General features: G+C 45.5%; 2 protein-coding genes across 2 annotated transcripts; both read left to right on the forward strand.

The window, feature by feature from the left end:
• The first annotated feature begins 4,468 nt into the window (after positions 1-4,468).
• On the forward strand, positions 4,469-5,115 carry LOC119400025 (DNA-directed RNA polymerase III subunit RPC9). Its single transcript, XM_037666935.2, has one exon. It carries the CDS (start codon positions 4,510-4,512, stop codon positions 4,957-4,959), a length of 450 nt encoding a protein of 149 aa, XP_037522863.1. The 5' UTR covers positions 4,469-4,509; the 3' UTR covers positions 4,960-5,115.
• A 572-nt stretch (positions 5,116-5,687) lies between these two features.
• LOC119400026 (uncharacterized) lies at positions 5,688-11,026 on the forward strand. Its single transcript, XM_037666936.2, has 4 exons — positions 5,688-5,760; positions 8,169-8,237; positions 9,620-9,691; positions 10,874-11,026. Exons 1-4 carry the CDS (start codon positions 5,751-5,753, stop codon positions 10,951-10,953), a joined length of 231 nt encoding a protein of 76 aa, XP_037522864.1. The 5' UTR covers positions 5,688-5,750; the 3' UTR covers positions 10,954-11,026.
• The last annotated feature ends 4,335 nt before the right edge of the window (positions 11,027-15,361 follow it).

The following is a 15,361-nucleotide window of genomic DNA, read 5'->3' on the forward strand; positions in this document are numbered from 1 at the left end:
TGGACGCACGGTAGTCGCAGCGCGTCCATCGCGGGCCGCTTTTCTTGCTATCGCATTCATTGCTTCGCCCTTTCGGCGAAACTGTGACTTTTTTTATGTAGCAGCGGCGGGTACTGCCACTTTACGTGGGAACCTAAGAGGATAGCGCATGACGCGTGCGCAGTGCCGACAGACGCTAACTCTAAAGCTTTGCGTACTCTTTTCTACAACTGCCTAATGTTACGGATTCTTCAGAGTTGCGTTTTGAGCAAGTAGAGGCGCCCTAGACCCAATAGTTGCACAAATGTTCACTGATCACAGCACCCTGCGAAACGATTAAGTCGGTACCACTCTATAGAACCTTCAACATTACTCTGGTCGTTCTGGCGGTTTTGGATAAAATACTGCAAATAACTTTCCCCGAGTTCGACAGCAGTGAAAACGTTAATAAAATACTTCGTTGTCTGCAGACTTCTTTTAAACTAATCTCTGTTATACCAGATTAAAAAGAAAAAGAAGTGATAAAAGCCAGAATAGTTGTTCTGAAGGGGAAGACTTGTCCAAGTCGAGATTTTTCTCGTAGCCACGTTAGGGCACACCGGGCCCGTGCCCCCCCCCCCCCCCCCCCGAAATTTTTTTTGCCATAGCATACAGAGCAGAAAATGACACTCGACCACATCTGCCTGCTCGTCCCCACTACAGATCAAGGAGGTGCCCCCCCCCCCCCGAAAAAAATTTCTGCGTACGCCCCTGGTGTGAGAGTGTTTGTTGGCGTGCGACGCATTTTGTGCCCGACGTTACACATCGCGAGTGGGTACGGAAAGGCGCCACTTTTTCGTGCACTTCTCACGGGCAGTTTTCAAACTGAAAGAAAATCTTCTAACAGTGCACGTTCCGTGCAGGGAAATTTTTAGGGGCGAAGCTCCTTTTGCCGTGGGTCTGTCCATCCTCCGTTTGTAGGTTTGTTTGTAGTAGCCACCTCTAGTTCGTGAGGAGCGCGCGTTCTGGTATGCAGTAGAAGAAGACGACGTTGACGAGTGAGACTCTCGTGCGTGTTCGCCTGTGTGGCATTCTTTCTTCTTTACTGCGCGCGTTCTGCTCTGCAGTAGAAGAAGACGACGTTGACGAGTGACACTCTCGTGCGTGTTCGCCTGTGTGGCGTTCTTTCTTCTTTACTACGTCTCGTGTTTTCAACGATACCCGAAGACAACATTTCAGAAGTAACGCGCCATGAGGCTCCCTCTTGGCACGCTTTCTCTTTAGCTCGGAGTCGCCAGATGGAAGACAAGGCTGCGGAACGGAGGGCACGGAAGGCGGCGGCAGCGCGCGCTCGCAGACAGAATCCTGAGGTGAGAGCCCGCGAGGCCGAAGCTGCACGTCGACGCCGCGAAGCAGATTCCGCCGTTCGAGCCCGCGAAGCCGAAGCTGCTCGACAAGCTGCACGGCTGCGGCGAGAAGACCATCCGATGGACGTGTATAGACCTGGTATTTTCTAATTTCCAGTTGCAACCCGTACAAGAACCGCTGTCACTTCACGGACCATAAAGCCGTGATAATGAAGGGACAACGCAAAAGCATCATCTAATTAAGAAAAATAAAAGTTTCATTGTAACATACACACAGTGTTTCTCACTCTTCATATGATGATTGATGGGGCGTTACACAGAACATTCACGGTTTACCGATGATTCCCTCCGGAGCTTCGCCCCACTCATCATCATTCACCACGTGGATATGCTGTGAATTTTGTTTCCCTTTTTAGGGAAATTTTCGGCCGTCAGTTTGGACGGGAAGGAAAAATGGGGAATCTCTGCGATATTGCAGAGAATTTCAGGAATGTCGAATTTCCCTATTATGACAAAAAACATAGCGATCACCATAGGCGTGCGCAGGGTTCGCCACCAGGGGGGGCGAAGGTTCATCGCAGCGCATGTATGGGGCAGATTTTGCCCCCCCCCCCCCCCTTAGGTGACTAGAAGGGTCGATGTGCGGGACAAATTTTGCCCCCCCCCCCCCCCCCCTGTGCGCACGCCTATGGCGATCACAGTGCGCTTTCGGCTTCTGCAGTTGCTTAATATCTAACGATGGGCTAGCTAGTTGCTGAGCCATGATATTGATGAAGCAGCTCAAAAAAAAAAAAACGCAATCACGCACGCATAAAAAAAAATTACGCAAACGCAAGCGCTTTAGGTTTGTTTGCGCCATTTTATGTGTGGGTGCTTGCGTCTTTTCTGTGCGCGGCATCATCAATTTCTCCATTTGTTTCTGGTGGATGCGGCAGGCAAAGGCGATTGAAATTTGTTTCCGATAATTATGTGGAGGGATTCCTTTTTCACTACCGGCGTTACACTCGAAGCCCACGTTTGCATAATGTACAATACTCACGGATTGAAACAGGACAATTTAAGTAACGCACATACATTTGTTTCCACCGTCTTCAGTATATACGGGTCATACATCGTCATAATTTCGACTCGAACGCGTAGATCAAAATTACCTTTGGAGACCAGGTTCGTCGCGACATGACGTGGTTATCTCGAGCAATTGCGCGTAACATTCATTATACTAAAAAAAATTGATGTCGCGTTTGAATCCGTTAGTACTTTACATACATACAGCGAATGAGTTACGGACGGAGGCCATGCTTTTGTGTTGTACAGGAACGCAGGCGCTAGTCATGGTTTAGTGGTAAACACGTCACACACATACAGTTATGTGTTTGTGTAAAACATGCCACAGACATGCATTACATATGTGTGCGTGTGTTTGTAGGTGTGTGCATAGGCGTACGGGTTCCCCATTATGGCGGTAGGGGGGGGGGGTACTCATTATTTCACCACAGCTGTGGTGGGTTAAGGTGTGCCCAGTGGCCTTTACAGAAACTTACGGGGCCACTTTTCGAGATCGGTACCCAAGAACAACCGAGCACTAACAGAAAAGGTCGAGTAAGAAGGGCGATCTTCTCGTCCCACAACAATAATCGTCATCTGGCTTGCTTGCTTGCTAATATAATAATAATATATGGGGTTTAACGTCCCAAAACCACCATATGATTATGAGAGACGCCGTAGTGGAGGGCTCCGGAAATTTCGACCACCTGGGTTCTTTAACGTGCACCTAAATCTAAGTACACGGGCCTCAAACATTTTCGCCTCCATCGAAAATGCAGCCGCCGCGGCCGGGATTCGATCCCGCGACCTTCGGGGGCTTGCTTGCTTGCGTTTCATTTCTTGAAAACTCGACGCTGGCCACTTTCCTGCCAAGAATGCTATGTCATGCTGATAGCGCACATACCATTCATGACCAGAAAGTGCCGGGCGCGCGGCGACAACTCAAGGAAAGGAAGGTAAAATAAATGACGATTATTGTTGTGGGACAAAAAGACGCCCTTTTTACTCGATCTATTCTGTGAGTGAGCGCTAGGTTGGTGTACTCCATCTACCCTTTAGGAAAAACCGGTGGGTTTCTGGTAGGCACTGGGAATCGAACCCGGTACCTATTGCTATGCCACCATACTATATTGCATTGGAAGCGGACGACACCATGTAGCCACCGCTGCGGTGTGTGCCTGCGTTCGCGCGCATTAGTATACCATTGTACGGGGAAATATGCTGGGTTTTTTTTTCTTCGAAGTATGCAGGGGAAAATGGGGAATTTCGGTGTCTCGAAATGGGAATTCTTCGGCGTAGTACGGAGCATCATTGTGCGAGAATACTGGCATGTTCAGTCGCTCTGAGCGCGCGTGCAGCGACATCACCGCAGCGACGGCCACAACGAAGTAGAGAGCCAGACACTTGCAATATTTTGCACTTTCTTTGCGGGAGGCTGGGGAACACAAGTCAGGCAGAGGACAAAAGAACCTCACAGGGTTCCAAATCATTCGCTTAAGTACAACTCGAAGGCGAAAGCCACGGCCCGCGCGACCTTCGGGTCACCATAACCACCAGACTCCACTGGCAGGTAGCAGCAGCTTTTAGAACACACCAAGGGAACTGTATCGAATGCCTTAAGCATAATGCTGAATTTTAACGCGCATTTATTCCTCTAATTATATCACAATCACATACATTTTAGTACTATCTATATATGTACTATACATTTCCTAAAATAAGCGTAACTGTAATTTAGGTAAACTACTACATGATTATTCGAAATTTAGGAATTAGGACACAGCTCTGTTTACCTTAACACTCTGCGGTTTCATTAGATTTCATTAATTACCAACTATCTCTTATATAACTTTTTTTTTTGCACTTTTCACCCCAAAGTTTTAATCGATTTGTCCAGTTTGTTACCCACGTTATCAATATTTATTATAGCTACTACTACAACGCTCTTCGCTCACGATGAGGCTTCTCATGTTGAGGAAAGACTTTGTTCGCCACTCTCTGTTTAAAACACCCGCGTCTTGCGTCACAGGTCACGTGCATTCCGGTTTGTTCTTAAGTCACGTGAATTCCGGTTACACACCATTCTCGCCTTCGGCACAGGCCCAACAGGCCCGCCGGATCGGTGTTTGCGCGGAGCACGATGAAGATTATCAAGGAGAACTCGGCGTTCCTCAGCAACTACGAAGTGCTCACGCTGCTCAAGGGACTGCAGAGTGACAAGAAAGGCGGCAAGGCTACGGGGCCTCGTACGGTGCCCAACCTCGCCACGGTCTCGTACGAGACGGTGACCTACCTCGAAGGGACCGCTTGCATACGTCAGACGCCCGAGCACATCGAGGATTTCCTGCGACAGATATCCGAGCTCCCGATCAAGCTGACCAAGATCGAGAAGTTGCACCTGGTCAACCACAGGCCTACCTCACCCGTCGAGATTCAACTGCTCATCGAAGAGAGCGAGGAGCGACTCTCCGACGAAGACATAGTCACAATCCTCGAGCTCGTCGAACGCACGCTGCCACCTCGCGAGGACGAAGAACAAGCGGAGGAAGAAGGAGCCGAGGCAGGCGACGAGGAATCGATGCAGGAATGAGCACGAGTCTGTGAGTCCGCGGCGATTAGGTGAACAGGAATTACTGAGGTGGCGTGTTGGTACCGAGGTGTGCTCGTAGGTGTTCATTCATCTTCAAATGTGCGCTTAGTTTATACGGACAAAGTAGAGAACGAATAAAATGCAGGACACGCGAAGCAAAGCGCTCGTTCTGTACTGTGTTAACTAAGCGCACCTTTGAAGATGAGTGAACAGGAAGCGGCATGTGTACGAATGTGACGTGATCGCTAACGCCGTGCCTCTACTCGGGACTACAACGCCGCTGCTGCAACTACAAGCTGGCACCGGCGAAGTTGTGTGCCGTAAACTGTGATAACCCTAAAGGAACGGCTGATCGCGGGCATCGTGTGAATTCTTTGTTTCGCATGCGCCGTGAATAATTTGACGGCGTGTAACGTCTTTGTGTTCGGTGCGAGTGTGTCCGTGTGTGACAGGAAGATGATGCAAATAAAAGTTTTGACTAAGTGCTGCGCTGCTGCTGTCTTTGTTTATTTCGTTGTTGTCCGAAATGGTAGCCTGATGTGCAAGCGTCGAAGCCGGGATCAAAATTACGACCATCCACCGCGTTTTTTACGCTTGAAACGACAAAAACGTGTCAAGAACCAAGCAAAACTACACTGTAGTAGCAAAACATTAAAGCTGGATCGGATTGACTTAGATTATGTGTGCAAAAATGTACGGGGCCGATCGGGCGGTCGCTAGCCAAGGCGAGTCAGTTGAGGAGACGGACCCAGCTGAACGTGAACTTGCGGGGAAGGTCAGGCGACTGCAACATGGGACTCTGTACGCAAATTTTGCTTTATTTTCATGAATTTTGCTATTACATTCTTTCTTTGTGACGCGCTGGGAAATGTGCTCGAACGACTACGGGTGAGATCGAGAGACCTTTATGCGATATAAGCGCAGGGACACCAGCACATGCCGAGTGCAAGTGGCGTTAGCTGTCGAGTCGGTTTCGTTTGACGAAGGATCACGAAGCTTCTCTAGATTCTGCCGTCATACCTGCGTGTTGGAGCCTGTGCTAACTCTTTCAAATGCTCGATTTTTATTCTAAACGGTTTAATCGTATGTGTTGCTTTCTAACAGGTCTGAGCATTGCGTAGTATCAATGGGTCACCCGCGCAGCTTCTGTAAGGAACGTTTGCATCGTTCGTCAAGTGTTGTCGCAAATCGCAGCAATCAAGTCTCGGTAAATGCATGCCTCGCGATGCATTGTTTTGTTACGCAGCTCCGATAAAACTCGTATATTCCTACGGTGCGAATGAAAAGGAAATTCAGCTGGCGAATGAGGCATCCACTTGAGACCGCCCTTCGTAATTACAGAAGTTAACTTGATGACGCAGAATCAAGATCTGATAGGTGACGTGTTGTATTTATAAAAAGAATTGTAGATGCGCAGTTTGTGGAGTTCGAAGTCTTCTAATGCTTGATAGTGAAGTTTGAATGATACAAATTAACGTCGGATGTCTCGTCAAGTTTGGCAGTGCACTTCTCAGAATACCGCTGTTTTTTTGTGCTGCTCAGCATTCTGCGATTATGACATCGTTATTAGTTTAGCAAAGGGTTACATTAGCATTCAGTTCTAAATTTCTAGTTTTGTCAATAGTAGGATCATTTGGAGGTTAAGCACACACGCATTATAAATGTATGTTACACAATAATTGTGATTATGAAGTTTCTTAATTACTTCGTTATATGCGGCAATTAGTTATATGTGTGTTCGTAACCTTAGGTACGTTGCACCTTCACAATGTACTCACCGTTATTGATTACTGTCCATCATACATTCGCTTTAAAATTCGCCAACTGCTTAATCGCATTTGTTATCCCAAGTGAAAGATCCCGATACTGGTGAAACGAAAGATGCTCGAACGTTTATAATAGTATTTTGCAGTAGCTTGTTTTAAAGGCAGCTCAACAAAGTGCCTTGGCATAGTTGCCGATGCTCTTGACCATTCCTTGCCGCAGTAGCCCCGAAGTCATGGGTTCGAATCCATTCGTGGTGGCTGCATTTGGATGGGGCAAAATGCAGAAAAAACACCCATGTCGTTCGATAGTGTGCTACAAGGGGCTTACTGGTGTGTCACTGGGACAGAAGTGAACAGCACGTCTGGCAGGAGGTTGTTCCTACTTGCTGTCTCAAGTGCTGTTTAATTCCATTACAACTTGTGCGCCTAGCTTAGGTTGCATCTCAGAGGCCATATGGTCAGAACTAGTTCAGAGTCACTCCACTAAGATGACCTCATGATGAGATACGTAAAACTCTGGAATGCAGTCAAACTTAATTTCCGACTGTGTGTGCTGGAGCAGCTGTTTTTATTCTAATTGCACTGTAGCGTGATCTGTCGCATGTAAAAAGCTCTCCAAAGGATTTTCGCGAGCTGCAATTCGGCTGTAACCTGCAGTGCATTTTTGGCGAACTTGTACTGCATAAATTCGCACGTTTTTGCTGTGTACAAGTTGAGCTGCGTGTACTTTCTCCAAGGAGTGTGGTTTTCTGTGTGAACGCAGTGACAGTATGCAGATGCAGACGCAAAGATTTCTTGGCCAAATTTTTCACGAGATATGTTAAAGTCGTTTTAAGTTAAGGTTTGTCGTGAGTGAGCAGTTGACAGTGTCGCTAACACTACACTGAATATACTCTCCAACTTTGTACTTCCCTACGTGGTCGCAACTAAAGGCTCATTCACACCTGCAACTAGAACCAGTTGCGCGACCACTTGTGACTCATGATCAAAAAGCGACTCTACACAACCGATGTTCACAGCCGAGTGCGACCCATTACCCATCGTCACACAGAATTCACGTTTGCTTGCATTGCCATTTCCCTGTAAAATAAGCTCATGTCTTCTACCTGCACATTGGATTGGTTCAGAGGTTCGCGACTGAAAAATCGAGCAGTGAGTGACTGAACCAAAGTGGCCATTTGCGACCTTTTGCAACCGGTTGCTTTGTGACTAATTTGGTCGTGCGACCGGTGTTAGTCGCAGGTGTGAACGGGCCTTAGGAGTATGTCGCCATCTGTCGTCTTCGTGCAGTTGTCTAAATGACACGCCTAATCTCATTCAGCAAATGTGCAGTACCCACTGTTTTGAGTGTTGTTTCAAATGGATGAAAGCTAGACAAAGCACACGTCTTGGTGCGAACTCCGCAAATAACGACGTGACCTCATCTTTGCACACTTCTCGCAGTTTCCACGATCAGGCAAGTGTGGGCTTCCTATCCCGAGCACATCATTGGGACTCTTGTGGTCCTCGCCGGTAAGTAGACACCATGGCCATCGCTATTTATGTGCTAATTGCATGATTTGAGAGACTATTCTGTAGAGTCGCGAATGTGAACAATTGTGTCTTGCTTTCCTGAAAGTACACTTGACCTGCAAAATGTTTGACGGCCTGCGTCCCTAGCACTGTTTAATAATTATGGAAAGTTAAGTGTTATCGTCAAATTATAGGCATGACGTTGCGATATATTCGGGATTTGACAGAACGCTTTAACGTTTGTGTGCAAGAGCAACTGAATGTTGGTCTCGGCACATGCAAGCTCTGCTGGTAACGAAGGAACACTATAATTGGTTCCTGACCTGAATTAATACCCGCAATTAATACTGTCTTTAAAGTTGTCTTCCACTACACTTATGGCACAGGCATAGCGCTTTCAAACGACCACCTGAACACTGTGCATCGTGCCGTTGACCCCTCGGGGATGAAACGCGTGCCGAGCTCATCGAATGCGTGCTTAAGCGCAGCTTCCCCTTTAACCTGAACCACTTTCCCAAGTAATCATTGAATGACCTTACTATGGGAGTTTATTGCCTCATGAATTGGTTGCCGCAAAAATTTTTTGAATCCATCTAGAATAAGTGGAGTTAAGAGGGACTTGTCGCATGGTTTAGGCAGTTTCTTGCTTCTTGCTTCACTCATTGTTACAAATAAATTTAGTGCAAAAAACTAACACACACACAAGAACAACACAGATGAGGACAAGCACTCTTGTGTTCTTCTTGTCTGTGTGCTGATTTTTTGTGCTCAGTTTATTTTTAACAATGGGAGACCAACTAGCCTAACGAACTGTCCTTCTCTCATTCCCGACAAGCGTGCTGGAAGCTGCACAAGGAGGGATGGCATGGGGGAAAGAAATTATGTTAGCGTACGTCAAGACTTTGAGCACGCGTGATTGCCCTCTTCCTACTGCAATTCCTGTGCGCAAGTGTGGCTCATTGTGTAATGTTAGCAGACTTTGGAGCGCAGCGCTGGCGCGTGGCGGCACCCAGTGGCAAGAAGCGCTTCTGATCTGCACGCCGCTCTTATGTTGATTGTTTGCCACTAATGGGCTATCTGTTGTTCGACGTCAAAAAGTAGGCACCGGCAGCTCCAAAGAGAGTGAGCACAGGCCTCTCTATGAAAAGAGAGTGCCTGAAAAAAATGGCAACTTCGTGTTTCGATTTTAAGCTCTACTTGCAGCACATGACTGCAAGATTTGGCTGAGCTGTTCATGGCAGTGTCTGCTGTCTGCAGAATGTGTTTTCTCACCAAGCCCGAGGGGTGGTTCATGACCTCTTTAAAGGGGCCTTGTTCTTTCGTAGTATGTAAATGCCGCATACTGACGACAATAACAATGGCATGAAATTTATCTACTGCAGTGGCCCCGTTTAGCATCCGATCGGCGATCAAACAACACTACAAGCCCTGGCACTACAGGACAAGCTACACAGGTAAGAAGGGCCTACCTAGATACTGATCCCGCATTGATACTTGTTCACATCAGTTATTGCTAAAGAAAAACACGAGAAGAGATAAAAACTATGTAATTTGCAGTTTACGGAAAATTACTTAAGTTCATGTGATTTCCACAAGAGGAAAAAAGATATTGAGGAGTCATTCCATTCTGCAAAGGTGAATGACCAGTGAAAGCGGTAGCGTATCACGCAGGGTTAGACGAGAACACATGTAGTAATGTGAAAGCGGTCTACACCTCGTGAAGTGCAAAATCTCAGGTCTGTCCATTGAGTGTTGGTGTTGCCACCCGACAACAAAACAACTTGCATCACCAAGTGAACATGTCATCATTGACATCACAGGACATCGTCATGTGACAGGCTGTGCCGACAAAGACACGTGCCAATCTTTTTTTTCAGACCCTAGCCACAAACAGCCTATTTAAAAAAAAAATTCAGTTCACAAATTTATTGCCATAAATTACAGCGGGTACCAAACCTGTCGAACTTTCATTGCCATAAAAGTACTGTGTGCATCTTGGAATAATGTGCATGAACAGGTTGGGCTGCGTTTCAGCGTTATGTTTGGCTGTTACATGTCACTTCACCAATGAAGAACACCAAAGGGTGAATGCTGCTAGGCCTTCGACAATGTTGCTGAAACATTTGTTCTTAGCCTTCTGACAGGGCTGCTGTGCCTATGGGGTCCCTCGTTTTCAGTCACTTCATTCACCAGCACTAAAGATGCAAATCTCAAGTTTCCTTTTCTTGGTGTGGCATTTGCACAATCAATCGCAAGCTTTGAACGGGAGAGCTGCAAAATCGTCAATTAACGTGGCTTGAATGTCAAACACCGAGATGTATGCACACCAACCTCTAATTTCATTGGTGGCCATTATTTGCTATTACAATTTCTTGTGATTGGAAATTGTTGAGCAGGAAATGTCGCTGGAGCCAATGTTTCGACAACAGGACTCATCTTCGTCAGCAAAGGTTTTCCAATGATGTGCTCATGTCAAAACGTTGGCTCTTAGCTTGTTGACGTTGACTCTTGAAACGTGCTGAAATGTTGACTTGTTGAAACGCTGGCTCCAATGACATTTTCTGTTCTACATCTCCTCACTTCAAGCTGCCATCTTCCTCTGAACTTCAGTCTTGCTGAAATGTTTTTTCTTGCAGTTGTCAGGGACGACGACCCGTACGCGAAAGTTCTGGAAGAAGCCTACAAGGACTTTGTCCCCCACAAGCTTCCCAAATAGGATGCAAGTGTAACGCACTCGCGTAGGAACCTTAACTGATCTAATAAAATGTCCTTACTTCGATCGTTCCACATCTTCCCGTAGTCTTTGTTCTTTTAGCGCGCTATACTGCATTTAATACATCATATGCACTGTGGGAACTATGCAAAAGGTTTGGGAACAAGATATGTAACACTGCACATTTTACGGTTGCAAATGCTTATGCAAGCCTGTGCACGGGGTGCCGTGATGGCTTGCGAATGAAGAACTCGAAAAGGAGCGCAACGGCACGCAAGGTGTTCAAAATACAATGTAACCAAGAACTGTACAACACTAAGGTCGAAGTCTGGGTCATTTGGTACATGACTCTGAGGCAAAAACCAGTCAAAAAGACGCCGGACAAGGATGTGTGTGTCACTTCTTTCCCTTGTCCTGCGTCTTTATGACTGGTTTTTGCCTCAGTCTGTACAAGACTGTTCCTTTATGAGGCAGCAAACAGTCTTTGCTGTCTTTGCTGCCGTCTTATTGCTCAACACAAAGAACAAGTTTTATATATTTACAGGTACAAACGCGGAACTATTTTATTTGGAAGAACAGATACTTGGGCAAGCTTGTAAGGATCCATAATGGATCTAGAGGCACAGAAAACGCAAGACACAAGAAAGAAGAACCAACGCTCGTCCTGTCTAATGAGTATTTCTTGTTTATCTTCCGTTTTTTGTGCTTTCAACACCATCATGTGGAAGTATTCCATTTATGTGAACACAGCAGAAGTGTAGCCAGACAATTTTTCAGAGGAGGTGGTGGTGGTGTTGACACCCTTTATGCGTTTTGTGTGTGTGCATGTGTCTATACACATACAAAATGTAATTTTTGGGGGGGTAGGGAGGGTGAGATCTGAACACCTAAGCGGGCACAATGCCTGTAGCTCTAGTTAGCCATTGTTGCCAGACATTATGTTACGAATATATCAAGTACCCCCAATAAGGATTGATTGCAGTAAATGACGGAAGCACAGTAAGGAACCCACAGCGTCCAATAATAAAAGACCAGTTTCACGCACAATTTGATGGAAAGTTGGAAACTTTTTATTGCAGGAAGAGTCATACTGTCTCTCGTCTCTTCCAAAAAAGTAGTCCAAGGTTTTTTAACGCAGCAAGAAATATTTTGCAGATTCGCAAAAACTATACAGCATATCAGATATAAACTGCGATAAAACGTACATAAATCCAATGGGATTTACATTTAGACGTTAAAGAATGTGCAAAGGTGTAGTTACCATCGACAGACAAGCACCGCTGCATGGCAACATTTCCGAAGTTGATCAGCTTGTACAAAACAAGGAGTCATTTCTACACTGTGGAAATATGAAATGACATTACAAAGCTATCACTAAAACTCTTATCTCGGACTGAAGGCTTGTCTACGTTCCAACGCGTCCAGAGCCAGTGGTCAATGCAAGACCAGCCGGAAGCATGTGCTCTACCAGGGGCGGCATTTACGGTCGATCACTTGCAGTGATATGATCGCTACCGCATGCTTCTGCACGACTTGACACTGACTCTTATAGCTCACTGTGAAGCATTAAATCTTGCAAATGCGATCATATCTATCCTGCTGAAAGTGAATCGCCAAGAATGCTGCCACAAGTATGCGCAACAGCATCGTAACAGGCTTGGCTTCTGTTCACGATGAGTGTACAAACCTGACAGCAGTTGCAGCCACTGCTTAAACAGATTGTTGCATGCCAGCACCAGCGCACCCAGAGTCCTCAAAGAATCTTTGTTACATCAGGGTACTGAACCGTAGTGTTCATGGCAAAGAAGAAGCATTTTGGAGTGCTGCGACAAAGCCACATGCCTGGCATCGAACCTGCTGGAGCGTAAACAAGCCCTTATGTAAGTGGCTTTGGATACTACAAATCGGTTAAAGGACAACTGCAATGCGACTTCGGTTATGCTGAACAGGTTAAAGAAAACTTGAATTGCAGCAATCTTTGCGAAGCCACAGGACTAATGACTACTTGGTTGTCAGTCGCAACGTGGGCACCTGGCGGTTAATGGATATGACGCAAATGCCAGAACATGGCCTCGGAGATTCTCGGCGTACCATGGACAGCACACAGACCTCAAAGGTGCAGCTGCAGCGCTGTTTTTGAACATTTTGGGTTATGTTTTAATTTTGACGAGTGTCAACACTGGAATGCTGGAGAGTCTTTGTAGTTAAAAAAAAAAAGACCTATTTTTGCTGGGTTTTTGTAAAGAATCCCGCCACATTTCAAATCTAAAACGTCGCAGCGAGGCTTCAATTAGACTGTCGGAAACTAATGGCACCTTCGACTAACCGCACTGGTGTGCACCAGGGCACCCAGGTGCTACGATGACTGGATGAAATGACGCACCAAAGTGCACCAGTGGACATCGGTGCAGTTTGTCAAAGATGCCACAAGCTATTCGAATGGTGCATAATGTTGCAGATGGCCTTCACCACCGATGCTTCTGGAGCTTATCAGTTGCTTCACGACGTTGAGGATATGTTGCTCGTCATATCAAGGAGAATCTACAAAATATATAGCAATATACATTTTCTCTAACATACTCTGGTGCAATGTAGCAACTACTCGTAACTGGTCCTTCTGGACACGTGCTTCTAGTGGTACATCTTCATATAGACTCTAGTAATATGTATTTAGTAGCTGTACGTCTATGCATCCATAGGCAGCTTCTAGCGGGCTAAGGTACTTCTTAAGGACACTCTGAGAAGCACTGCGCTGTGCTTCAAGGCTTGCTTCTAAGCAGGCTAGTGAAACTATGGCTACATGATATGGCAGCTTCTACGCAGGACGTCTGAAAAAAGGTTAAGTGCTGCATTTGCGAAAGAGTTTTAGGAAAAAAAAAAACTTGAACAAGACCTGAGAGTAGGACAGAGGAAGTGAAGAGACTGGCTCCCACGAATCTACGACACTTGCTCACATCACGTAGGCTTATAGACTACGCTCAGACCACTGAACATCTCTTGTGCGTCTGCCCGCAATATACGTACCATGCAAATAAAATCGATGGCCACCTTATTGTTGAAACATATGAAGCAACAAGTAGAAAAAGTTCTGTTGGTACCTCCACCTTGTCATCAGCGTAATATTCTGAGAGTTCTGAACAAGCTTTTGTGTGAGACAGAACTAGACAACAGACTGCAAATAGTTTTCAAATAATCAAGGTTTTGCTTCATCGCCATCTTCCTCCTTATCATCACCAAGGCCTTCTCTCTCCTCTCTTTACCAGCCCCTCCCCTTTCCTAACACCGAGTAGCAGGTCAGAAAATTGATTCAGGCCGACTCCTCAGCTCTTCTGTCTCAATAAACCTCTCTCTCAACATAAATCGGTTATAATGAAGCGAATAAAGAATAGACTTGTCATAGAGTGTTACGAATAGAAACCTATAACGAATTTTCGCATATAATGAAGTTATTTTTTTGTCGAATGCCACTTTGCTACAATGAAGTTTTCGTATAACCCGATGTGCCACCTTAACCGTTCATCGTAACCGTTTCTTTATTGTGTGTTGGTACAGCGATGGTTGCTGCAAATTACAGGTCTGAACAACAGAATCGCGTGGTATATTGAGCCTTGCATTCTCTGGATTGATACGTGCATAATGTTTGAGAAGTAGTATGCCAACATGTCGTTATGATAAACCCTGTTTTAGTTGACTGTGACATTTGGATGATTGGAAAGATGGTGATCATGTCTTGGTATGGTACTTGTAAGGGATGACATTTAGCAGTCGAGCGCTCTTCCACATCTAACATGACGCAAACATATCAAGAGGGATGTCCAAAGCCATTACAGAATAAAAGGCAACTTGGTATCTCTAGCATGACTTCACTTTCGAGGACCATGAAAACAGCTTTCATAGCTTGCAGAAAGAGCATGTTTGGTAGTTCGGTCATGTGGTCAGAGAGTGGCTGAACCAAGTGTTGTTCTTGGGATCATGATACCAAAGTGTGTAATGTCATATAGGGTGGTTGCACAAAACATAATTGACATCTTGCATGGGCCACATCCTTTTTTTTTCTTCAAACATGCAAGCTTATAGAAAAAGGGAAGTCATTTCTGCATCATTATAAGATGGAGGCTCACTCCTGGTTTTCCACATATTAATTACGAAATAACAACAGACTGACTCATTACAGTTGTACAGCTTATTTTGCTGCATTTCTATATAGCTTAAAAGTTTGACAACAGAAAATAATATTAATGTAGCCCTCCTTCATGCTCCATGTAAGCATAAATGCAGAAAGCACAAAAATTTAGAAACATTCAAGCGATGAAATGACAGAATCGCAGCTCCAGAAATAAAAAAAAATAATAAGATCTTATGAATACTCAGACATCTTAGGAGTATCAAAAGTAGACCATAGTGACATAAT

Source organism: Rhipicephalus sanguineus, chromosome 7, assembly GCF_013339695.2.
Source record: "Rhipicephalus sanguineus isolate Rsan-2018 chromosome 7, BIME_Rsan_1.4, whole genome shotgun sequence".
In the NCBI taxonomy this organism is placed as follows: domain Eukaryota; kingdom Metazoa; phylum Arthropoda; class Arachnida; order Ixodida; family Ixodidae; genus Rhipicephalus; species Rhipicephalus sanguineus.